Source organism: Euphorbia lathyris, chromosome 5 (genome assembly GCF_963576675.1).
Source record: "Euphorbia lathyris chromosome 5, ddEupLath1.1, whole genome shotgun sequence".
Classification (NCBI taxonomy): domain Eukaryota; kingdom Viridiplantae; phylum Streptophyta; class Magnoliopsida; order Malpighiales; family Euphorbiaceae; genus Euphorbia; species Euphorbia lathyris.
Window position 1 is genome coordinate 56,304,103 of NC_088914.1, and position 27,104 is coordinate 56,331,206.

General features: G+C 36.6%; 2 protein-coding genes across 5 annotated transcripts; one reads left to right on the forward strand and one right to left on the reverse strand.

Moving 5' to 3' along the window:
• Positions 1–8,312: 8,312 nt before the first annotated feature.
• On the reverse strand, positions 8,313–16,104 carry LOC136229088 (UBP1-associated protein 2B-like). Of its 2 annotated transcripts, none has more exons than XM_066017654.1 (2): positions 14,691–16,102; positions 8,313–8,589 (listed from the first exon to the last, which is right to left on the reverse strand). In XM_066017654.1, coding segments are annotated over exons 1-2 (1,245 nt in total). In that variant the 5' UTR covers positions 15,935–16,102; the 3' UTR covers positions 8,313–8,588. The 2 variants fall into 2 exon arrangements, with proteins under 2 accessions (XP_065873726.1, XP_065873727.1); XM_066017655.1 differs by lacking the exon at positions 8,313–8,589 and adding an exon at positions 8,645–9,008 and having other exon boundaries at positions 14,691–16,104.
• A 6,133-nt stretch (positions 16,105–22,237) lies between these two features.
• Positions 22,238–27,104, forward strand: LOC136230035 (uncharacterized). Of its 3 annotated transcripts, XM_066018968.1 has the most exons (8): positions 22,238–22,389; positions 22,635–22,799; positions 23,396–23,481; positions 24,324–24,470; positions 24,585–24,693; positions 25,738–25,861; positions 26,468–26,738; positions 26,821–27,104. In XM_066018968.1, exons 2-8 carry the CDS (start codon positions 22,676–22,678, stop codon positions 26,926–26,928), a joined length of 969 nt encoding a protein of 322 aa, XP_065875040.1. In that variant the 5' UTR covers positions 22,238–22,389; positions 22,635–22,675; the 3' UTR covers positions 26,929–27,104. The 3 variants fall into 3 exon arrangements, with proteins under 3 accessions (XP_065875040.1, XP_065875041.1, XP_065875042.1); XM_066018969.1 differs by having other exon boundaries at positions 22,242–22,799; positions 23,326–23,481; XM_066018970.1 differs by having other exon boundaries at positions 22,242–22,799; positions 26,537–26,738.

The following is a 27,104-nucleotide window of genomic DNA, read 5'->3' on the forward strand; positions in this document are numbered from 1 at the left end:
ATTGCTTTTATAAGGTTCTGGCTACTAAGACAAATAGCATGATTATTAGAGATCATCCTAATAGCCTCCTTATTATCAGACTCCACAACAAGTCTTTTAATACCCAGATTTCTGGCAAGCTTGACTCCAGAAAGAATACCCCAAAGCTCCGCTGAAAATGATGAGCCCAAACCCAGGTTATGGGTGAATCCAGACAACCAGGCACCGCACGCCTCCAGCCGCGATCTTACCATTGTTGAGGCAGGAGCCATCCGTGTTCAACTTTACCAACCCATCCTTCGGCCTACACCAACCAACAAGGTGAACCTCTTTATTCTGGGAAGAATTGGCAAGGGGATCCCCTTTGAAGCTCCCTGTAAGGGCAATGAGCTTTTTAGAGAAGAACTCGGATAAGTTCTGAATAAAAACAGTCTTCTCACCAAAGATCTCCTCGTTCCTCCACTTTTAAAGGTGGTGGCAAATAATAGCAAATAAAATGTCTCCCTGTTCCATGCTAGCCAGTAACCTACCTTTAACCCCATTGGAGAACAAATCATTCTCAGGAGAGGCAAAGAAGGAGGGGAGGATGTGGTGCGGTAGAACTTTCTGCCAAACCTCCTTACTCTTAGAACAGTCCCTAAGGGCGTGGCACAAAGATTCAACTTGGCCTCTGCATCTACTGCAAGCACCTGAAGCCGCCAAGTGACGTCTATGTCTATCTGAATTAGTCAGCAACCTGTCCTTGACTCCAAGCCACAGGAAGCTCCTCATTCGATAAGGGATTTTCAGAGCCCAAATGGATTTCCAAGTGTCCGAAAGAGGGTCGGATCTGTCAAGAGTAAAGGCTTCAAAGGCAGACTTGCAAGAGTAAGCACCATTGTTTGTCAGGGCCCAGCAATGCCTATCTTTGTCCTCCTCCAGGTTACTAATCTTAACTCCCCTGATTCTGAGGAGAGAGTCAAGGCTCAAGAAGGTATCAAACATAGGCCAAATCCAGTCCCCATCAGAGTCTACCACATCAGCAATCCTCCAGTTGCGGATATTGCTAGGCGGGGGAGAGCAACAAACCTCTATAAGCGGTTTATCTCCGATCCAGGTGTCATACCAGAAGCTTATGGACCTACCATTACCCACCTCCAGGCCAACCCCCGTACAGAACTCAGCAAACACAGCACTGAGCCCTTTCCAAAGGAAAGAACAATTGCCAATTCTCTCTTTGGGCCCCCCAAAGATTTTGTCCTTTCGATACTTGCCACAAAGCAACCGAACCCAAAGGGAAGAAGGGTTCTGCCACATCCTCTAGAGGAGCTTCATCAACAAGACCTTATTGTTGTCTTTAGCTTGTCTAATGCCAAGACCCCCCCTGCTTTTAGGCTGGCAGACCTCCTTCCAAGGGACTAGGTGAATCTTCCTACCCTCTCCACACTCACCCCAAAGGAAACGCCGGTTGATTTTATCAAGCTCATTGAGAACCGGCTCAGGCAACTTACAGGCTTGCATGATATGATTGGGAGCCGCGCAGTTGACAGACTGAATTAAAGTTAGACGACCAGCCAAGGAAAGAGAATTGGCCTTCCAACTAGCACACAACCCATTAGATTTATCCAGAGTCTCCTTAAAGGAGGCTTTGGAAACTCTGTCACTATGAAGGGGAATCCCAAGATACTTTCCCAAGGATTGGGTAAGAGGAATACCCGAAAGATCGCTAAGCTTTTTACAAAGGCTTCTATCCATGTTCTTAGAGCAAAGCATCCGGTGTTGAAACACCTTTCCACAGGATTTTGATTTGACAAAATTAATTAAGTGAAAGTAAATATTCTATAACACACTAAGTTTAAATGCTTTGATTTAGTGTTACTAATGTGTTTGTTCAATGTTGAGTTTATAATTTATCATAAGACATAAAGATCATAAGGCTCAAGCCCTATATGGAAATCAAGGCCCAAGTCAAACAAGCCAAAGATCACTCAGCCCGCGTATCTCCAAAACGTCACCGTTAAAGTGATGAAACGCATGCTGAGTAAAGAAGGATCGAGAAGATCCACGTAGACAACTTCGGTATGAAGCTGCTGAGCTGTCTCGACAAAACGTGCAAGACAGCTACTAACCATAAGACAGCTTCCAGACAAAGTATTTCCTCATTAGGTAAAGGTCAGAAGACACAACAAGCTGTCTGGTTGACATTACCCAAAATGGTGGAACATACTGACTCACTGACCGAAGAACAGAAGACGCTGGAATCTGATTGGCTAACGAGAACTGCTGGCAGACTTAGTGAAAGCGACCTGTAGCTGTTTCTCTCCAACGGTTATTTCGAAATTCGAAATAACCAGAAGCTCTCACAGCTCTCTATAAATAGTCCATTCAGAATCCACATTCTGCAGAGAACTTTGAGCAAGAGCCGCTACGCTGACCAAACTTATACAAAAGTTCTACATCAAAAGCAAAGCAAAGTTCTTACACTACAAAGTCTATTCATTTGTGTAAAAGTCTAGAGTGATTGTTTTTCAATCATCTAAGGTGTTCTAGCAATTGTTGTTTAGGACAAAATCTTATCATTTCTAGAAGTAGAAAGGAGAGGCTGGGTACTCGGTTTTAAGTACTCAGCGGAGAGATTAGGATTGAGTAGAAGTATAGAGGAAGGTACTCTTGTCATACTCAATTGCTGATATTGTAAAAGGTTTGAGGCTCTACCTTTAAAGAGCTCAGTAGAGGATTTGAAATCTCGGAGGTGTTCCGGGGACAGGACGTAGGCTTAGAAGAAGCCGAACCTGGATAAATCTGCTGAGTGAAGTATTTCTAAACCTTAACTCCTTATTCATATTGCTTGCTTAAAACAAACTAAAACTGACCAAGTAAAAGAGGTCAAGCTGAGTTGTGCGCTACCAACGAGAAGGTTCAGGAATAGACTCTAAGTGCTATTTCCTGACCTAAGCAACGAAGCTGTCCTAGTCACTAGTTGACTAAGCCAGTGTCTTGCTGAGTGGTAAGCGCCGCTGTTAGATAAACTTTTCTTGAAGAAAAGAAATCTGCCCAACTTATTTTGAAAAAGGTAAAATAGTTCCTAACCTCCCATTGGAACTATATTTGCAACCTTACAAGGGACTAACATCCGGGACTTGTGGACATTGATCTTCTGGCCAGAAGCAGCGCAAAAGCACTCCAGGATATTCATGACCACACCTATTTGCTCCTCATTCCCTTCCACAAAGATCATCACATCGTCAGCGAAGAACAAGTGAGAAATAGGAGGGCAAAATCTGTTAATGGACACAGGATGGAGACTCCCCTGATTCACAGCTTCTTGAATCAGGTGAGCCAGCCTTTCCATAGCTATCACAAAAAGGAAAGGGCTCATAGGATCTCCTTGACGGATACCCCTAGAAGGAGAAAACTCATCAGACATATCTCCATTTATCAGAACCTGGAAAAAAGGAGAAGACACGCACCCTTCAATCAAACTCCTCCAGCTCTCAGGGATACTAGCTTTGCTTAAGCTATCCATAAAAAAACCCCAGTTTAAACGATCATAAGCTTTCTCTAGATCAAGCTTGAGAGCCACGATCCCTTTTTTACCCTTCCTCATTTTCATGGAATGGACCATCTCCTGGGCAATGACCACATTGTCCATCATTTGCCTGCCAGGAACAAAGCTACCTTGATTTTGGCTAATAATCTCAGGAAGGATCCGCCGGATCCTATTAGCCACAATCTTAGTGATAGCTTTGTATAACACATTACAAAGGCTGATCGGCCTCATTTGTAAAAAGGAGGAGGGCTTTTCAACCTTAGGGATCAGAACCAGGAGGGTTTTGTTCACCAGGCTAATCTCGTTAGAACCGCGGAAGACTCCAAAGATAAAATTATAGACACCTTCCTTCACCGAGTCCCAGTGTTTATGGTAGAAACTAGCAGGGATACCATCGATCCCTGGAGGTTTAGTAGCTCCAATACTGGTAAAGGCAAGATCAATTTCTTTCCGGTCGATAGGATGAAAAGCATCAGCAATAACCTCCTCCTCCAGCCTAGGAAAAGTGACCCCAGAGTGGGCTTTGTCTAGATCCACAACCTCCTCTTTAAAGAGGTCTTTATAGAACTCAAGAGCAAGGCGACGAATATCTTCTTCCTCATAAATCCAGTCACCATTAGAGTCTTTAATAGCATCGATCTGGTTCCTTTGCCTTCTAATAATAGTAGAAAGGTGGAAGAATCTGGTGTTCCGGTCACCATCCTTAATCCAAGCCTTCCTATATTTCTGGAACCAAAGGAGCTCTTCCTGTCTAAGGACCGCTTCCAGCTCGTTCTGGAGAGATCTAAGATGGCAATTCATACTGTGGTCAAAACGGATTTCCAAACAGCGCTGAATGCCTTCCATTCTCCTCAAGAGTTTATTTTTCCTTCGGATAATATGGCCAAAGATGTTTTTATTCCATCCCACCACATTCCTTCTAAACTCCTCAGCAGCAATGAGAACATTAGAATGGGGTTGCCAATTATTCTTAACGAAGTTCCTGAACTCAGGATGGGTGTCCCAAGCAACAAGGTACCTAAACGGTCTATTTCCTTTGGGCCGAGGACCTTTAACCAGCTTAACGAGGATAGGACAATGGTCAGAGTGGCGAAAAGGGAGGTTAAGCACGTTAACCTCAGGAAATCTATAGATCGCCGCCACATTCGCATACACCTTGTCCAACCGAACGAACACGTTATTCCTTTTCCAGGTGAACTTGTGGCCAGCCGCACCAAGGTCAGAAAGCCCGCACCAAGGTCAGAAAGCCCGCAAACACTGTTTTTTTTAATTTAATCTTTATTTATTTATTATTTTTATTCTTACTTATTTAGAAGAAGTTGAATTTATTAAAACGTTATCTTTATTTTATTTCTAAATTTTTAATTTAATATTAGATTTTAGTTAACTTATTTTTATATATTTTATTTTAATTTTTTTATTTAGTAGTAAATTTTTTTTAGATATTAGTACTATTTTTTTAATACTCACTCTTTTTTAGTTAATAATCCAGGTGATTGGATTTATATATTTATTTTCAGAGGAAATAAAATAGTTAAATGATTTTATTCATCTATTTATTTTGATGGAAATAGTAAGAAAGTTCTATGGAAAAATGGTGGTTTAATTAATCTTATCCAATGTGGAATTAGGATATAGGTGTAGGCTAAGTAAATAAATGGATAGTTTCAATCCTTTTGGAAATACAATATAAGTGAAGACACTATTCTAAATGATACAGATAAACACACCCATAGTTGAAATAACAGTAACAACTCTAGTTCCAGTAATGTTTATCATTTAATTGGTGTCAGAGACATTTGGAATTTCAACGTTGATGAAACTTTTTTAATTTTATTTGTTTATATATATATATAATTAATATATATTATTTACTTATTATGCCATCTGATCCGATCAACTTAATCAACTCAAATTGTTTAGTTAAACCAAATAACTGATGATCCAGTTATAACTTTAATTTTGACAACATTGAAATTTTTTTTATCCATCTAACTTTTTTTCCACTTATGCTTCGAAAAATAAGAACGAAACATCTAATCCAGCATCTTTAATACTTCAGGGTTTTTTTTTTTTTTGTATCTTAAGACTCAAACTCGAAATCTAACTTAAGCGACTTGAAACCCTTAACCAATCAAGACAATCTTAATTGGTTCGTTTTTTTTTTTTGTGTGTGTGTATAAGTGTAAAAAAGAAAAAGGAAAAACAAATACAAATTAATCTTTTTTTTAGAAGAAAGATAAGTGTTCTATTAATAGGAAAAATAGTACACCTGAATGAAAATAATTAAAAAATTACAATCCAGAAGTACATCAGAAAACCTTAAATTTACATCTTCAATATCATAGATAGTAATAAAGCAATAGTAAACAATACTTGAAACTATTTTTGGCACAACCAAGAGAAACACTCTCTACTCAGAATCAACTTCATAATATTTTTTTCCAAGAATAACTTTATGATCATTCAATAAATCGAGATAGACAAAACTCTTTTATTTTTCCACGAAAGAAAACGTAATAACTGTCAGAGATTAATATAAGATATATGATTAGACCTTAACTATCAGTTCAAGCTTTTAGTTTAATCAGTTTCATGAGATGGTATCAGAGCCTCTATGACCAAACGGTCGAAAGTTCGAGTCTGCAAGCCCAAGGGGCATTTGCATGTGGAGATGTATCAGATCTTAATATAAGATAGGTCAACCACGAGAGTTTCTTAGCGACTATGTTTAGATCGTTCCAACAGACAAATCAATATACTGTTAGTAGAATTATGGTTTTACTTTTTTTTTTTTTACTTGCACATTAAACAATCAATGTCAAAATTAAGATAAATTATTTTGTTTGCATTCAAGGGAGTGTTTGTTTACATATTTTTCTCTTCATGTTTGCTTTTTTTTACTTTAAAAATGAAAAGTTTTTTTTTACTTTAAAAATGAAAAGTTTGTGATGTTTGGTCAGCAACCTCTCATTTATCTTTTATATATGTAAAGTGGCTTTTTACGCGGAGAAATTCTGGTGTTTGGAAAATTTTCCTACAGCAAACAGACCCAAATTCAAATAAAGTAACGAATTGATTTCAGTAAAGGACAACAAAATGATGAGTTATGCGAATCCATCAACCTATTGGAATCTCATGTAAAAAAAGTGTTTTTTATTTTAAAGTATAAAAAGTGAAGAAACCTGGTTTCTTATTGTCATTTAATAAATAAATAAAAGTAGGTTCCATTTGGATTGCAGGATCAATTTCTTCCAAAATTAACTTTATTCCACAACTTCACTTTTTTTTTTTTTTTTTTATTCGAATTAATCCAAAATTATGATTTATATGAGAACTGAGAGACCAAAAATGAGAAATTGATTTACTTCCATATTATAGGGTTTCAAGTCCCCACAGAAACAGAAAATCTCTATTTATTCTCCCACTCCACTCCAGAGACAGGAATAGGATGGAACGAAGATTCATCCCCATCTCCATCCTCACCATGAAATTCCCTATGAATATTTTCAAAATAATATATTTATATAAATTTGATGGAGAATTGGGGATGGGGAAGCAGTCCTATAATGTTTATTTTCCCCCCATCCCCACCTCATTTGCAACCTCCAAACATATAAGGTGCAGGTATCAGTTTCTCTGCAATAAGATACTACACAGCACAGCCTAACACCCAACAACTGCATATTATCATACAACATTTTGCCTAATCCTTTTTTATTCTCCTTCACCTCCCTTTTCTTATTGTCAGAATTTTCATCTACTTAATCCCAATGTTTAAAATGCTTACATAATTCTAATTCCAAATCAAAACCCGCAATAAGCTTTATACAACTAACCTTAAGGAACTAATCGCAATCGGACTAACAACCATCATATTATGTTCACATCTTCAACACAATAATTTCTTTCCACCAACCAAAACACTACATTTTACTTTTAATCATCTAAAACTTACATGTGCAGTCCGTGTATTGCTACTCAAGACTTGCTGTTATTGGAAGTTGAAATTAAACAAGGATTAGAAGAATAGAGAAGAGAAGCAAAGTAATGTAGAAGCTTTCAAAATTTTAGATCAATGTAAGAGCCAAAACATAAAACTGAAATATGAATAAAATACATAAATTATTAATTGGAAAACAATAAAGTGTAAAGAAAACAATATCCAAAAGATCATTTTAAAAAAAAAAAGTATGAAGGATCATGAAGAAATTGAAACTTTCACTAATTATGCAGTTCTATGCATTCACTATATACTCAACCAAAGAAATAACTGATCTCTTGAATGCTATAATTGAAATCAACCAAATATTTCCCATCCAAAAAACACAGAAAAAACTAAACCAAACTTCACAAGAAAAAAACTAATTAATCAACTTGGAATTCCAAGGTCTCCCTGGGTTAAAATACATGATCTTATAAAAATCTAGAGAATGCTGTCTAGTAGCTCGAATCAAAATGACTCGTATATGAATATGATATACTTAAAAATATTTTACTTGGAAAACATAAAAGAAAATCTGTAGCTCAATAGTTTCCCAAAATACATCATAATATAATATGCAAAATTAGTTTATTTTTAATGCCTGATATAAAAATCTGAGCATGTGTGAAAATGAATTACAAAAGCAAGACTAATGAAAAGTGAAAACTCCAAATGAAGTTATCAATAATGTGAGCACTAGACATTCAACTTATGCACCCAAGATGAAAATGCATGCATAAATGCGAAAACTACGTTGCGGATTTTGATATTAATCAACAAAAGGTTGGGAAATTGAGAAAAATAAAAGAAGAAATAGGATGAAGTAATTTAATTTTCATAAGAAAAAACCAAACTAGCGAATACTTATACAGAAGCTGGTGCAAGGATTTAACTTGAAAGAAGAAAAATAAAGAAAATGTCTCCCAGTGGCTGGATTCTAGTTTAATTTGGCCAACTGAGAAGACTTAAAAAAAAAACTATGACAAATTTATCTGCACTTCAAATTTCTCCTAGAAAATTTCCCACAATAACTTCCTAGATAAATATTTCCACAAGGTGCATGAACATCATTCCTCAAGCTGAGCTTGCAAATCATCTGCAAATATGGAGCCCAAGCATGTAAAGGAAGTTAAGCAAGATAAAAATCAATAACCTCTCAAGCAAAACGTTTTTCTTGGCAAAAGAAAGTTTAAAATATCATAAAATTTGAAAATGAAATAAAGTAAAACTTGATAACATGAGATTAGATGTTACAAACATCAGTGGAAGAGAAAAAAAATAGATGACCAAATAATAGAAATCAAAATGTAAATTTTAGTTGGTCAGTAAATAGTCAAGGCCTCAATGGCTATGGACTATAACTGTCAACATAAAGGAAACTTTGAATGCACTGATCTTTGCTATAAAGCAAACCTTATTAAACATTTCGGTTGGTCAAAACAACCAATCTGAAGTCATCTAACTGCAGCACTGATCTTTGCTATAGGAGTCAAACGCAGCCAATAGAACGAAAATCTTATAAAGAAAAAAGATGAGAAACATTTAGATAAATAAAAAGTAAAAAGGGGAAATTTGGGATATGAACACAACAAAATGTATGAGAAAAACATTCATGGAATATGTGTCTCCAAGAAATTTAGGGTTAAGATTTGTGCATAAATAACTGTTCAAGCAAAATTATGGTATAAGAACTTGGTAGTTAGTTCAAGAAATTAAAAGTTTGTTAGTCTAGAAAGAAAGAATGGTATAAATAGGAAGGATGCATGTAAATGGCGTCCTGTGGCTATTGCGGGCCACTAAGGAGTTAATGCATGTGAAATAAAGAAAAAGAGAAAGAGAATAGAAAAAAGGAATGGACTTATGAAAGATGCACAGCAAGAAGTGTAATTCAAGTACATCCTACAAGATTAGAAATCCTGAATGAGGGAAGATGAGTGTTATGAACCTTGCGTAGGATCTAGTCACAGGTCCACACACAAAAGAACTATTCTTCGAATCTATATTGAATTGACAAAAGCAGACTCGTCCTTGACAGAGCCCCTTTCTAATTCTGAATTTGAAAGAAAAATTGATATATTATAGAATAGAAAAGCCTTTATTTATAGGCTGCAGATACAAGAGAATTCTAGATTCTAAATTATAGGGATAATCATATCACCCCCTAAATTATAGGAATCAAGACTAACAATTAAAGGAAACAAAATAATATCTGAAATAACAAAAGGAAATAAATTTAAATTCTAGAATAGGAAAGTATTTAATAGTAAAGTAATTAGGCTGAAGATTTCTTCTTTCTTTGGTAATGTCTTCCAATAAGGGCGTCCGTATCATCATTTCCTAACTCGATTTTGAGCTTGTCCTCAAGCTCAAACCTTGGATAAGCTTATTGAAAGTGTTCTAATGGTTCCTATGTTGCATCTTCAGGAGAACAACCTGCCCATTGTACGAGCAGCTTGTGTTGACCTCTATGAAGCACCGATACTTCCCGGAGGTCACCGCGTATCCGATACTCTGGGTGCGGGGAATCGGCGGGATACGTATGGGACACGCCTGGGAAGTATCCCCTTTTTTCTTTTCTTTTTTTAAATGAGGGGACACGCGGGGACACGTCGGGGATACTTTAGGGGGTTTTTTAAAAAAACTTTGAAAGTATAAGGTTTTTTTAAAAAAACTCAGAAAATATAAGGATTAAAATGAAATAATCTCAGGATTACTAGTATATACAGGCACGAAATCGATTGAACCCTAAACTAAAATTGAAAATCTCTCTTGTGCGATGCGATTGAACCCTAACAAAATTGAAATTCCTAAATCTTTTCCCTCATCTGGTCGAGTTCTTCTGTTCAGTGGTTCTGTGCAATCAGTTGTCTTCCTCGATTGCTTTGCTGAAGTCGATCCCTCTCACCTGGTCGATCTGCTTTGATCGAGTTTTTCCTATAGATGTAATTTGTGGTTTTATAATGACTTGAGAGTATTATTTGTGTTTTTATAACGACTTTATGAATATGATTTGTGATTTATATATTTATATATCTTTTGAATTTTCATTATAAATGATATATATATTATTATTTATATATAAAATTTGTCGTATCCCCACCGTACCCGTATCTCATATTTTTTAGAAATGCCGTTTGCCGTACCCGTACCCACACCCGTATGCGTACCCGTATCGGTGCTTCATAGGTTGACCTTGATTGTGCCTGCTACGTAGGATAGAGTGTGGGGCTGGCAAAGCTTTTCCATCACAAGTAGATGGTAGGTTCCCCATAATAGCTGGCGGAGGCCCTTTATATGCCTTGAGAAAAGACACATGCAACACATCGTGGATTCTACTGTCCATTGAAAGTTTAAGCTCGTAAGCAACAGACCCCACTTTGACTAGGATTCTAAAAGGGCCAAAATATTTTGGAAGAAGCTTATGATACTTTTGTCTTGATATTGTTAGCTAGCAGTAAGGTTGAAGCCGCAACCAGACCCAATCCCCAATTGCAAAAGCCAACTCTCTATGATTAAAATCATAAGAGTCCTTCATCCGTTAGTAAGAGCAGATTTGAGGACAGCATCTCTCTCTTGGAGAGTTGTATCTACTACGTCAACCCATGTAGACCCCGTTGAATAAGAAAGAAATCGAGGGGGTTCTCTACCATATACCAGCTGGAAAGGGGTAGTGTCGAGAGAAGTGTGATAAGATGTATTATAATGTCAGCTATGAATATGAAGTGGACCTTTAACTATCAGCTTGAGCTTTTAGTTCAATTGGTTCCATGACATGGTATCAGAGCCAGTGTGACCAAGTGGTCCTGGGTTCGATTCCTGGCAGCCCCATTTGTTGAGTTATTTGCAGGACATGGTAATATTGGCCTGTGTTGTCACGCTTCAAGCCCAAGTGTGCTTTCGCGTGTGGGGGTGTGTCAGCTATTATATAAAGTGGACCTTTAACTATCAGCTTGAGCTTTTAGTTCAATTGGTTCCATGACATATAACAATACTCAGCCCAAGGTATCCAATCCACCCATCGTTGCAGTTGGTCGCTAATGAGACATCGCAAGTACATCTCAATTGTTCGATTAACCACCTCCATTTGACCATCAGATTGAGGATTGTAAGCAGAAGAGCAAGCCAACTTAGAACCACTAAGGCGAAATAGCTCTTTCCAAAACATGTTAAGGAAAACCTTGTCACGATTAGAGACTATCGATTGAGGCAGACCATGGAGACGAAATACCTCAGCAAAGAATATACTAGCCACAGAGTAAATGGATGGGCCAAGGGTATAAAACGAGCATACTTCGTAAACCGATCTACCACCACCAATAGCACTGACTTCCCTCGAACTTTAGGTAAGCTCTCCACAAAGTCCATAGAGAGATACTAAGTCGGGGTTTTTCCAAAGGAGGTTGTCCTCACCATAAAATCTTCTTTCCGTTAAGGTTAAATTTCATAGTCAAGGAGTTAAAGTCCCACAGAATAGGTCCAAGAGTACACAACCATTTGACTCCCAAAACCACGTCGAAACCCTCTAATGGTATAGTATAAAAATCAGCCTCGAAAATATCATCTGCAACCTAAAGAGATACTAACTTGCATATTCCCATGCTTGAAACACGCTCTCCATTTGCCACTGAGACTTGCAGCCCTAGTCGTTCCCAAATCTTCAGTCCCAAATTTGGAAGCAAGCCCTCACGAAGAAAGTTGTGTGTGCTGCCTGAATCGACCAACACTGAAACACTAACACCTGATATCTTTGCTAGTATCTACATGGTAGGAGAATTGCAGTTTCCGCTAATCGCATTCAGAGAAAGCTCAAGATCTCCTATCATCTCTTCCTCTTCATTATCTGAATCTACCACCTCAATCCAAAATAACCACTTGCATTTATGTCCCTGTGCGAAAGATTCATCACAATTATGCAACAATCCCTTGGCCATCCTTTCAGACATTTGAGCTCGCGTCAGCTTCTTGAAAAATGGCGTTGAAGAGTGCAATTTACTACCACCTCCCATTGATTTGACAATTTGTTCCCCACCTTTTGCAACCATGTTCTTGCCAGTGGAGATAACAGTTTCGCTTCTGTTAGATTTGGGGATGGACCAGTTCGTGTTGGATCGCGAGGCTAAGGTTGATTGTGAGATTCTTTGCTTATGTTCTAATGTCCAAGCCATATTCATAGCAATTCCGAGGTTACCTAGTTGTTGCAACTCAACATCAATCTGGAGTTCTTCTTTCAACCCAGCGATAAAAAGATTCACTTGTTGGCGAGGAAGAAGTCCTAAAGTCCGAGCCAATAATGTGTCGAATTGTCGTTGATACTCTTCGACTGAACCAGACTGCTTGAAGTTGGCTAATTCTCCAAGGGATTATTACTCATAGCTGGCCCAAATCTCATGTGACAACACTCCTTAAATCGCACCCAATTTAGTTCTGCCTCCTCCTGCTCAATTTGATCAAACCATAGTTGGGCCTCACCCAGTAGATGGAATGCAGCTAGGCCCACCTTATCTCCTTCAGCAGTTTTTTGATTGATGAAGAATTTCTCGCACCTTTTCGGCCACCCTAGAGGGTCATCAGTGTCGTCATAGGTCGGAAATTCCATCTTAGAATAACGAGGTACCATAGATCCTCCCGTTTGTGGTTGAGGTCTGCCACCTAAACCCGAGTTTCTACTGCTGCCAGGAGTTCCATTGTTTTGTCCCTCTATATTATTGTCGCTGGATCCCTTCTCTTTTTCCCGAACTAAAACTGATAATTCTGCAATTTGTTCCTCCAATGCACGTTGACTGACCAGACGACATTTGTTCCATAAAAGCATCCAACTTCGACGCCAAATTTTGCGTGTCACCCATGACGCCAAGCTCTAATACCAAGTTGTTATGAACCTTGACATAGGATCTAGTCACATGTCTAGACACAAAAGAACTCTTTTTCGAATCTATATTGAATTGACAAAAGCAGACTCGTCCTTGTCAGAGCCCCTTTCTAATTCTGAATTTGAGAGAATGAAAATTGATATATTATTGAATAGAAAAGCCTTTATTTATAGGTTTGCATACAAGAGAATTCTAGATCCTAAACTATAGGGATAATCATATCACCCCCTAAATAATAGGAATCAAGACTAACAATTAAAGGAAACAAAATAATGTCTGAAATAACAAAAGGAAATAAATTTAAATTTTGGAATAGGAAAGTATTTAAAATAGTAAAGTAATTAGGCTGAAGATTTCTTCAATCTTTGGTAATGTCTTCCAATAAAGGTGTCCGTATCAATGAGTTAACATAGCAGTTTTTAAGCTTTTTTTTTTTATAAATCCCAAGAGCTAATATGGCTCTATCGAGCTTGATTTATACTTATCAAATTCACCTTGCTATTTTCAAGCCCAAAATATCTCGCTGAACAATCCTTCAATAGGTTCGCAATCTCAATCTAAAGTTTACTGTGTTATTTCAGAATCCACACACGAATCATCTATGCAATACAAACTTATAGGGTATAGAATTTCCACCTCTATTTGTTGTTTTCCCTAGTTCCTATCTTAAACTGTTCCATCATAAATCATCAGAAATGAGGTAAACATAAAGAAATAAATTGATTGTGGACTAAAGTAACTTAATACAACGAAGAATTTTTATAACACTATAAGTTTAGATTATGAAGAAATTTTCAAATCATTACTTCTGCAGAATAGAATCAAGGGAAGCTTACATTTTCAAAATCAATCTTTTAATACAGAGAGAGAGATTAAGCGATGCATACCCTATCTGTTATAAGTAGATAATACTCTCTCTGTCCTGTGAATATAGGCACAACTTCACCTCTTTGAAGTCCCATGAAATAAGCACACTATACCACTATTTATTATGGTTTGAGATCACTAAGTTTAGAATAAATTAAATGCTCTATTCATTGAGTCACTTCACTAATTGAGGGTATATTAGAAAAATATCAATAATATTCAATGTTTTCATGTTCATAGTGATTATATTTGTGTCTATATGGAGGGAAATATATGTATCTATGAGTATACAGTTTACTGTCAAGTGTCAACTATACAGGATGTAGAGCAAAGTTTAGATGTTTTAATATCTACAAAAGCTATTGAAATGCCTAAAACAAAAGCAGAACAGGCATAAGAACATGAGTTCAGAGAATTGAAGACATAAAAAATATATAACTCTAGCTTAAATAAACCATACCACAGATAAGATGAATATCGCGGAAATGAGCCAATAGGCCGGTGTCCAGTATGTGCATTTGGATAACCCTGCACTGTCCCATAAGTTCCAGGCGCAGACTGAGTTGCAACTCCCAACCCTCCCACTTGACTCATTGAGCCCAGGCCCTGGCTCATTGCACCTGCCATTATTGGACTAATTATCCCAGCAGGAGCACCCGGGTTACTAAACAATCCACTATACACTGGATTAAGCCCAGGCTGCTGCCCAAACAATCCCAGATTCTGAGCTGCTGCTACTGCTGCCAACATTTGACCTTGTGATGGTTGGTTTACATTTACATTTATATGCTGTTGTTTCTGTAGCTGTCCTTGATTAGTCTTATTTTTAGTATCCATGGCTATAGAGCAATGCAATTGATGACCCTCAAACAATTTGTGAGGTTCCTCCAGAGTCCCCATAGCTCCCTCCACCGTCTTATAAATGAATAACGCATACCCTCTTGATTTTCCAGTTTGTTTATCGAAACCCATCGGCCCAGCTTCGATTTCCCCAAATTTGGCGAAGAAAGCTTTCAACTTTTCTGTATCAACATTCGCTGGCACATTAGACACATATATCTTCCTACCTCCTGATTCCTGTTCTTTACCCAAATTGATTGGTGCTCCGATGGAAGCCAACTGGCAATTGGCAATCCGATTATTAATCTTCTTCTTGGGATCCATTAATGCCATAGCTGCTCCCTTCCGGGTCTTGAACAAAACAAAGCCGTAACCTTTAGCTTTGCCAGTGACTTTATCAGTTACAACGTTGCAATCCTCGATTTCCCCAAAAGATTCGAATGCGGAGACGAGGTCTTCACGCGTTGTGTCCCGGTTAAAGCCATGGATGAAGACTTTCCGGTGGGAAGAATCACGATTGGCGTGCTGATTGATGAGAGAATATAGAGAGGAGTTCTGAGAAGCCGCGATTGAGAGGAGTTCAATGAGTTGGTCTTTGGTGAAGGGTTCGAGGAGGGTTGCGACATCGACTGAGTCGGAATCGAATTGGAAATCAGAAGCAGTAGCAGAATCTGTATGGGGAGTTCTGGGAGGAGAAGAAAGAGGGGTGATAGTGGTGATGACGGTGGTGGTGGTGGTGGTGGTGGCGGCGGTGGCGGGTGGTGAGGAGGGGAGAGTTTTCTTCTTAATTTTTTTTAATTTGGGTTTTAGGATGGGGTGTTGTGTAGAGTTGTTGTCTGAGTTGTTGAGTTTGGTTTTCGCCATGACAAGAGTGTTTGAGATTAGATAGAGAAAGAGAGTATGGATAGCGGGTTAAGCTCCAAGCTTACTGCTATGGCTACGCTGGTTTTGAAAACGGTGGAATTACAGTCCATTAAGGTGTTATAGGTTTTCGGTATAACAAGGATTCTGTTAGCTCAGGTTACAGTTACTTTTTTTTTTCATTTAATAAGCTTACACGCATATTTTTCTTAAAATGCATAAATATGACCGGATTCCGACCACTCTCTAACCTTCTATTTTGTTTTAGGGTCTCATAAGACTCCGCAGAAGTTTCAGACACTCAATAGCAAGTTTAGATACACATTTATCAAGGCTTAAATTGGTATTCGTCTGTAAACGTTAAGCCTACATCTACACTATTTCGTACATAAAACCTAAATTGATACTCCAAAAAATCTTAAACCTATTTTGATACTTTATCTCTGATATATATATATATATATATATATATATATATATATATATACACTTTTACTTTCGTTAGGTGACATGACACAATTTAATTTTTTCACAAAACTGTGCTATTTGTACTTGTTTTCATGCATCCATGTCATCATTTAGATAACATGTTGATGACATGGAACAACCTAATTTTTTTTACAATTTTACAGTTTTTTTCATTATATTCCGTCTTAAAATGTTAAATTTATTACTCTTTCATTGCTCATTGTAACTTTTTTTCCCCTCTCAAATTTACCATTAATGGACTTTACTCTTCCATTACTCATCTGTAACTTCTTTTTCCTTCTTAAATTTACCGGTAATGGACTTTACTTTTCTGATCATCCTCTCATCTCCTCCGCTTCCTCTTTCTTTTCCTCTTCTTTTCATATTAAATCTACGCAACAAAAGAAAATTTAGGACAAGATGTCTGTAGGTGAATTTAGGACATTAGATTGTTATGGATGACTTTTACATATACAGTTTTCTTGCCTATCTTGAAGGAGATTTCAGAGTAACTTCTTTTCCCTTCTTAAATTTATCAGTAATGGACTTTACTCTTCTGATCCTCCGCATCCTTTTTCTCTTCTTTTCCTATTCAATTTACACAATAAAAGAAAATATAGGACAAGATATCAGTAGGTTAATTTAGCTCAAGGAAGATAAAATCAGATTGTTATGGATGACTATCACATAAACAGTTTCCCGCTTATCTTGAAGGAGATTGCAGAGTTGTTCTTCAAGGTAATGATAGAGACAAGTTTGGAATCAAAGCAGTGTGGGAATGGAATTCAATCAGATTGTTATGGATGATTTTTACAGACATTTTGATTCTTACCAAACAATTAATAAATAAAATTATATTTGAATTTATTGTGATATACTAGAGGAGATCTTGTTGTTGAGAAATTTAGGAGGAGCCATTTGGTATTTATGGTTGCTGGATCAAACCCTTTTAATGTCCATTGAAGTAGGTTTCAAAAACTCGGATCCTCTTCATTTTCTTATTAATATGTCATTTGTATTGAAAAAATTTGAGCTTGATACGAACATGTAGAGAGACATGAAGAAAATATGGCAATACCCTAGATAGAGTCACATAAGAATTACTACAAATAGAGACAACTTTCTAAATCAGCATATAAAAATTTCATTTAAAAAGTTAAAACATAAAATATAGGGTTAATTTAAAAAAAAAAACCTAGTGGTTTTACATTTTTACAAATCACGATCGGTGATTCCCCCACCAAACAAATCATGTGGTTTGCACCATTAGCAAAATCAAGGCAAATTACTTGACACCGGTAAAAGAGTGACGTATAAAATGTCCACCAAGATATGACATGAACCGAGTATTTTAGAATTAGCCATCATTAGTGCATGTTGTTAGCATTATTATAGTTTTATCATTATTTTGTTTTCTTTAGCTTCGTTCTATTAAACTCGTTTGAATTCTTATTTTAATATATTTGGTTCGGATATTTTCCTATTACGTGCAGTTAGCCAACTTGTATAAAAAAAAATTAAGTTGAAAGTTAATATAATAAAATGATGTTATGTATGTGTCATATATATGAATTTCAAATTAAATAAATGAATTCATAATGTTATCTCGAATCCATAAAATAAATTAAGCTAATTGGAAACGGTGTGAAAACTTCGTTTCTATTCATAAATTACTAAACAATATTCCTTATTAAAATTCGTAGCTATTTTCACATATATTATACATGTTTCGATTCGATAAATACAATTATATATATGTTTATAATCACGATTGCTAAAGTAAAAAAAAAAGAACTTATAAAATCGTTCGAGATCCGAATCGCTAAATTATTAAAACACGTGGATACACTTTATTTCGAAAACAATAATAATAAAATATGCAATATCATTAATAGTACCAATTTATCGGGCGAGGTAAGGTGGGATTCCATCTCTTCCATGCACGTAACCGAAAAACGAATCTAAATCTCTTCTCAGACTATCCTTATAAAAAACTTAAGCACACAAAGTCAATTTAAGTAAACAGAACGTCCAACCACACTTGTGTGTAACCATTATTGGTGGCGGCCGTAAAAAAAGAAACAAGTAAAACGTCAAAAGTGCGCCTCGTACTCCTCGGACATAGATGCGACATATACATTTGTTTAATATTTTTAAAAATATTGAAAACAAGATTTTACAAATATTAATTTTCATTTTATGGTACTTATTATATTTTTTTATAGACTCAAAGTGTTATTTAGTTCCTGATCTATCCAAATTTTTGTCATGTGACTCTGATCTATTATGTACCAATATCCAAATTTATTAAGTTTAAATGTCAAAATATCACCACGTGCTAATAGGATAATAATTATTTTAAATGTCCATCCAAATCGGGCGAAATGTCACTAATTGAGATAGGTTAGGGCAAAATGTCACCAAATAATACCTTAGAGATCAAATCAGTAATTTAAGTTTTTTTTTGGAAAATTACAAAATTGGGTCAAATGGGAGACTCATTTACATATTTAACCCATTTACTCAACCTACTACATATCTAGACTATATTTGTGTGACTTTCCCAAAATAACCTTAATATATTTGTAATTTTACCTCCAGTCTGTCTCCCTCCCGTTTTAATTCGCAGATTTTGTAATATGCGAAGTCTGCGAAGATAAAAGATGTGTTTTTAAGCATTTTTTTTATCTTCGCAGACTTCACATATTGCGAAATATACGAAGTGGTATATAACAAAAAAGGCACAACAACAAGAGATTCTAACATTAAAATCATAAGATTATCAAAATTTTACAACAAGATTGCCACAATAACAACATTAAAATCATAACATTTTCAAAATTTACAACAAGATTTCCACAATAAACTCCTAACAAATCATTTTAAGGTCAATATGATCTTGATGGAAATTTTTCCCTATATCGGAAGTCCAAACCGTTTGGGATAAGAAATGGAAGTCCAAACATTTTGGGATAGATATTTCACAGGTTCCACCTCAACTCCTCTACAACAACAAGATTGCCACAACAAACTCCTAACAAATCACTCCAAAGTCAATGTGACCAATCTTGATGGGAATTTCTCCCTATATCTGAAGGAAAGTCATCTCATCTGCATCCTAGTACACCGCATTCCTTAAAGAGATGTTATGTATTCAACCACTTTCAGAAAAATTTAATTGTGTTAGGCAGAAAAAATGACGATTTGACTTCGTGAAAAGAGGATTTCGCGAAGTATGCGAATAAAAATGTGCAAGGAAGATGATGATTTTACTTTGCGAAAATAGGATTTCACGAAGTCTACGAGGAGAAATGTGACGATTTGACTTCGTGAAAATGGATTACGCGAAGTATGCGAAGGGAAAAATTAATCCGTTTCCGCGAAGTCAAATTGTTACATTTCAGGCTCTTTCTCCTCACAGACCTTCGCGAAACCAGATTACGCGAAGTGATTTTTTGAAAAAAAAAACGAAGAGAAAACAATAGATACTTGCATTTTTCCCGGCTTTCACCATTAAAATCGTCAATAACCATATGATAAACTGGGAAAAACGATGAAAAATAACGTAGAATAATGATTGCTTCGATCCGCACAAGAAGAAAGAAACCAAGAGACGAGCAGAAACAGGAAGATGAAGAACCATGACCTCGTTTTCTAGCAATAGGAAGATGAAGAATCAAGAGAGGAAGAATAGAAAGACATGGTGATGAAGAGAAATTGTGCAGATTTCGCGAAATATAAAGGAAGAGAGGAAGATCAAAGGTCTGAGAATCATCTGGAGAAGAAAAATCGTTCGCGTAAGAAGAGAAAGGGGAAGGAGGAAGATGAAAGCTTAAGGGTATTTTGCGAAAGTCACACAAACATAGTCTAGATACACAGCAGATTGAGTAAATGAGTTAAATATATAAATGAGTCTCCATTTGACCCTATTTTGTAATTTCTTTTTTTTATATATATATGTTTAGTATTTTTGAAAGGGAAAATTACAAAACTGGGTCAAATGGGAGACCCATTTACATATTTAACCCATTTACTCATCCTATTACGTATCTCGACTGATTTTGTGTGACTTTTCCATAATACCCCTAACCTTCCCACTTCCCACCACTCGCGAACGGCCGCTCCCCCTATCTCCTTGGTTACGCGAAAAGTTGCTCCTGCATTAATGATTTGAAGACTTTTGATCTTCCTTTCTTCCTTTAAATTGCACGAAATCTGCACCATTTCGTCAAAATCACAATGAATTTCTCTTTTTCCTCTTTTCATCTCTTGATTCTGCAACTTCCTAACCCTAGAAAACGAATCCATGGTTTTTCATCTTCCTATTCGTTGCTTGGTTTCTTTCTTCTTGTTACCATCAAAGAAATGGTTTTTCTACGATATTTGCTTCGTTCTTCCCATGTTATCATATTGTTATTGTCGCTTTTGGGGGTGAAAAGGGCGAAAAATGTAAGTATCTGTTGTTTTTTCTGCATTTTTTCATGAATTCACTTCACAATTGATGGTTTCACGGAGCTTTGCGAAGAGAAAGAGTCTGGAAAGTGACGATCTACTTCGTTAATCGATGATTTCGCGAAGATATGCGAAGAGAAAGAGTCTGAAACGTATGGATCTACCTCGCGAATCGATGATTTCGTGAAGTCTGCGAATAGATCCTCACGTTTCAGACCTCGTAGACTTCGCGAAAGCATCGATATGCGACGTAGATAGTCACGTTTCAGACCTCGCAGACTTCGCGAAACAATCGATTAGCGAAGTAAAATCACCTCTTTCCCTGCACATTTACATTCGCATGCTTCGCTAATCTTCATTTCGCGAAGCCAAAATCGTCTTTTTCTCTGCCTAACACGATTAATTTTTTCTGAAGGTGGTTGAATACGTAACATCCCTTTCTGGAAGGCGACGCATTGGGCTGCAGGGGAGATGATTTTCCTTCCCGTATAGGGATTAACTTCCCTCAAGATTGACACATTCACTCCTAAAATGGTTGGTTAGGAGAGATTGTGTCAATCTTGGGATGCACCATGGGACACGTCCATCCCATGGTGCCAATCTTCAAAGTGAACCTAACTAATCCGGTACCAATTTTAAATCGGATGAGTAATCTTGGTGTGCACCGTAGGACACGTCCATCCCAAAAGCTCTGGAAGTCCAGACCTTCTAGGATGAGAAATGGAAGTCCAGACCTTTTGGGATGGATGTGTCTCATGGTGCACATCAAGATTACTCATCCGCTTCAAAATTAGTACCGGATTAGTTAGGTTCACTTTGAAGTGATTTGTTTGGAGTTTATTGTGGCAATCTTGTTGTAAATTTTGATAATGTTATGATTTGAATGTTATTAATGTGGCAATCTTGTTGTAAATTTTGATAATGTTATGATTTTAATGTTAGAATCCGTTGTTGTTTGCCATTTTTTGTTATATACCACTTTGCGAATTAGCTTCAAAACATATCCATTCTTCGCATATGCAAACTAAATTCATCAAGCAAAACAAACTTCAGCTTCGCAGGCTTCGCATATGCGAACTAAGTTCATTAAGTAAATCCAAACATTAGCTTCGCAGGCTTCACATATGGTCGAATCTGCGAAGTCAGACGAGAGGGAGACAGACGCGCGTAAATATTGAGGGTATTATGGGAAAGTCACACCAAATCAGTCTAGATATGTAGTAGGATAAGTAAATGAGTTAAATATGTAAATGAGCCTCCTATTTGACCTAGTTTTGTAATTTTCCCCTTTTGAAATAGGTTGGTTGTTTTGTTTTGTGTTATTGAGATGAAATCCTTAAAAAGTTAAATAGGATGCTTTTTTTCCATGTCAGGCATTGTTTGGATGGGGGTAAACTTTAATGCTGTACATGCTTTAAACTAAATTGAGCGGTGATCTGGTGATAGAGTGAGTAGAAGTGGGTGTTGGCTAACAATACTAGGCCAGGCCACACTAGGCAGTAGGCGCTAGGGTCACCGGGAGTGGGTGGCGACTGGTGGTGAGTAACCAGATAGATAAATAATATCGCATTAGGATTTTAGATTTTGACATTTGATTGCTTTTTCGCTTCCAACCGTAGATATCTTCACACTTCTCTCCCTTCCCCCCCACTATTTCACCCCCACTTTAACAGTGCTCCGATAGGGAGACGGAAAGGGAGAGACGGACGGTGTCATTCATCTTTCATCATTTCTGACTAATTCTTCTTATTCTTCTAATTTGTATATAATTTTCATTATTTAGTCAATCAATCCCCTCTTTCCCTCTCCTTTGGTCAAATTTCAATGGCTGAAGATATTGTCTCTTCTCCTCTCATCCCTCCCTCTCCGATCATTGAGCCTATCGAGATCGATCTCGAAGCTGGCCCCGGCGACCAAATTCAGTGTCGAATTTGCCTTGAAACTGATGGTAATTTTCTCCTTTCCTTGAATATTCTTTTTTTTTTTTTTTTACTCGCGGTTCACAATTTCAAGAAGCTATTTGCCTTTCTTCTTACATTTACTGGTTTCCTTTCCGTTTGCTTACCCGAATTCAATTGGTGAAAAAGAATTTAGTTGAACCAAGGTTATTGCATTCATCTAACTTTATGATACTTCTTTTATTTGGATTATCGTTATTAAGTTTTTGGGGGTGCAAAAGTTGAAATTTTTAGGGGAGTGATGGCACTTCAGTCTGAAGCGTTGTAATTTGTTGGATATCAGGACTAACTTTTGTCTTCAGTTATGTTGAGTCTGAAAGTTTTTGTTAAATATGCTACTCTATTCGACTTGGGAATTGGGACTGCTGAGCCGCGATTTGATTGTGAATTTTCTTGATCAGCATCAAAGCTTATTGGTTTATATTTTTATTTTTTGCTTGTTTATCTTCAGATTACGTACACTTTTTGTAGCATTTTTTTTTCTTAGTAATTTGTTTTAAAATGCTTTATTAATAGGCTTTGGAGTTTGGAGTTCAGTTGAACACTTCAAGCTTATACATGTATTTCATACCTTCTCCCCCCATAGGTAGGGATTTTATCGCACCATGCAAATGCAAAGGAACATCAAAGTATGTACATCGGGAATGTTTGGACCACTGGCGAGCTGTAAGGGTATGATTTCCAGTCCCATGTCTATTCCTAATCTCTAATTTCATTTCATTATTTTTAGTTATCTTAGTGATTTAGACATATCATGTTATGGATCATCCACTATTGCTTGTGTTGCATGCAATCGCATTTTGTAACGTGAGTCACTTCTAATCCAACTGAAGCCCTGTTCTGATGGCTGATGGAAGTCAAACAGTATCCATGACATTTAAAGATGCATTCAGCATATGCTTTGGTCTCTATTGAAAAGTTATTAACAAGTTTCCTTAGTAGCACCATCTTTTCTGTTGATGTTCCAAGAGGATCGTCTCTGCTTTAGAGGAACTCTAATTGAAATTTGACAATGTATGTGCTTATGTACTTCAATGTTCAATTCGTTTACTTCTTCTTGTGTATTATATCTCATGTTCATCTAAAATGTCTTAAGTTTGATCTTCTGAATATAATACATGACCTACTTGATGCGGATATACTCTTGTACCCAATGCAGAACAATCACGTTTCTCATTGTACATTTGATTTTGAACTTGGTTTATCACTGCTAAATCTGGATTCTGTAGACAGAACTATACATTTTTTTATATATATATTCAACGGGAGTATAGTGTTGCTCAATTATTTGTAGCATTTGGTTTCTGTTTTTCTCATTACAGTTTACTTGGGTCATTTATGGCGGGCAAAATAAATAAAGGAAGTCAATACTTTTTGAAATAAGATGTTGGTTTTTAGCCAGCCTGAAGAAGATGATTTGATATGCATGCCATTTTCGTTGTTGTTTGTTAGGGACTATTATTTAGTTAGTCCTGACTGGTTGTTTGTTTTTGTTTCTCATGTTTGCATTGCAGGAAGGATTTGCATTTGCTCATTGCACCACCTGCAAGGCCCCTTACCATTTGAGAGTTCATGTTGCTGCTGATAGGAAATGGCGAACTCTGAAATTTCGGTTCTTCGTGACTAGAGATATTGCATTTATATTTCTATCTGTGCAGCTTGTTAGTCTTAATTTCCTTGCTTTTATTTTAGTTTTTAAATTTTTCTTCTTCTTCTGTGTTCCATATGCCTAATCATAAATTTCGTTGTTGTGTCTTTGTGCTTATTGTTTGCAGGTAATTGCATCACTTGCATATTTGGTGTATCTAATTGATAGTCATCAGCAATCTTGGCTTCGCCATGCATGGGGCTTTGATAGTGAGCATAGTTTCTACTACATATGTGGTAATCTTAAGAACCTTGATTAACAGTTACGAAAATACCTCTCTGTGTGGATGTTTATTAATCCTGTTTCTCGCGTGTCGAAGATGGTCCTAGATGCCTTAAATGTTCCATTGCTCCTTATGAGTTTCATTAGGACTTCAAATATGTCCTATTTTAAGTTAAATACCATGTAAATATGGAACTTGTTATGGTCAAATCGAGCTAATTATGCCTACACCATTAATTGGGTCAGTCATATCCATTTTGTTGTGTATGGACCAAATTTCTGTGACTATGTTACACAACAAAACCCCTTTCATGTTTGTTTATTTATATCCTTCAGATTTTTGCTTTTGGTGGAGATTTCTCCTCACTGTTGCATATATATGCATGCACACACACACATATGAAATGTCAGAAATTGCTAATTGTTATACCATTTTAGAGAACCACACTTCACTTACATTTAAGTAGTTCATTGCTTCTATTAATTGTTGATATCTCTGCCTGTCTACAATTTGCACGTATTTTTTGTATGGTCCTCTTGTACTTTAGCACTTCCATCCGAACATTTTAATCTCATTTTACAAATTTAATGGGCATTCTATTTTCTTCAGTACCCATTAATATTTCTAAAGGATATAATTGCCGTAACATTGGAATTAATCTACCATTCAGCATGAAAAGAAGTTTATGGTGACATAGCACTAATTATACCATACATTTTTTCCACCTCGAGTTGATTTGACCTTTTTTTTCTTAAAAAAAAAATTGATATATGTGATGTTCCTTCCTTGATATCAAACTTTAGATTTTCAATTTTATCTCACTGGTGGTTTTGACCTCTTTTGCTACTTGCCAACTTAGAAATTAAATCAGTTACCTGTTGTTTTTTGCGTGTATGGAAATTGGATTTTTTTTACTAGTTCGCTCATTAGAAAAAGATCTATTAATACTATGTTAAATCATTTTTTCAAATTCCTGTATATGTGTATAGTGTGATTTCTTAATTATTTTTGTGAAAAGAAGCTGATGACATCCTGACATGAATGTGTTGATGCACAGGTGCACTGTTGTTTTTTGCTTTGTTAGGGCTATCTGGGTGCTTTATTACATGTTACGATCGAAGAGTTCGCAGTGATTTGGCTCAGCCATGTCGAGAATTATGTCTTTGTTGCTGCCAACCTGGGTAATTCTTCTGCTTATCATACAAAAGCTTTTGCTTATCTTCCTTTTTTCTTAAATTTTTTTAGAATTGTGCAATAAGAGTATATTAATGTTGTTGCTTGTGTAATTTATGTGTTATTTATGCAGTGTAATCATGGGTGATAGAAAGGGAATTTGTAATTGTCTTTAAAATGATGTAACACATTCCTGTTCTAACTTGTAATTTCTTGCTTAACATTCACAATTTTAAAGAAATGGTCACTTTGCCCTCGGTTTGACGCTCTTTGACCTTTTCTCCCTATGTTGTAATTGTGGTATGAAGAGAATGATATTGGTATGGTAATCTGCCCTCAATTTCATCTTTCTACCATGTTGTATTGGATTGTTGAATAATATTTCATTGCAGTTTGGCATGGGATTGTGCTCATTATATGTGAAGTACTGGATGCTGAAGTTTACTCATAAGATGTGTTGATGTTTCAAAAGATCGCAAATCTCTTGGATCTGTTTTTCTTTTTTTTATAATAGATATCTTAGTTGATTGTGATTGGCTGGATTCAGTAATTCAAATTTGATATGATTTAGAAACCTAAATGGTTTGATTTTGTCTCTGTTTTTGGTTTGTTAGAGTTTGTGCGGACTGCCATTTACCTGGCACTCTTTGCATGTGGACTGACTGTACGACTTGCTTTGAAAGCTGTGCAAGTGCAGCGGGTGAATGTGGTTGCCTGGGAGGTGCTGGTGAAGCTGGGCTACCTTTGTTGTTTATAATGGCTTTGGTTGTGCTGGGACTATTTACAGTTATTGGCATATTTTATAGTGTTTTGGTTGCTACAATGGTTGGACAACGAATTTGGCAGAGGCATTACCACATACTTGCAAAAAGAATGCTGACAAAAGTAAGTGGCTATATCTGAAAAATCTCAATTTGACGCCTCATTGTTGGTGGGTGGCTATAAAATGATATGGTTTTGTTACTAGGAATATGTAGTTGAGGATGTTGATGGAGAGATGACAGGATCTGATTGGTGTCCTCCACCTCTTCCACCAGAGCATGTACAGCAGCTGAAGAATCTGGGGCTCCTGTGAGTGAAAGGGGGTAACAGGAATAACATACTGTAGAGATGGACTTTTGGTAGGTCAGTTTATAATGAGTTTTATTCTTTGCAAAATGTATTGTGCATTTTTCTAGGTATAAAAAATGGAAGGTACCTTGATGTTGTTGAAATTAACACCTAAAAATCTGTGAAACATAATTTGTGGAA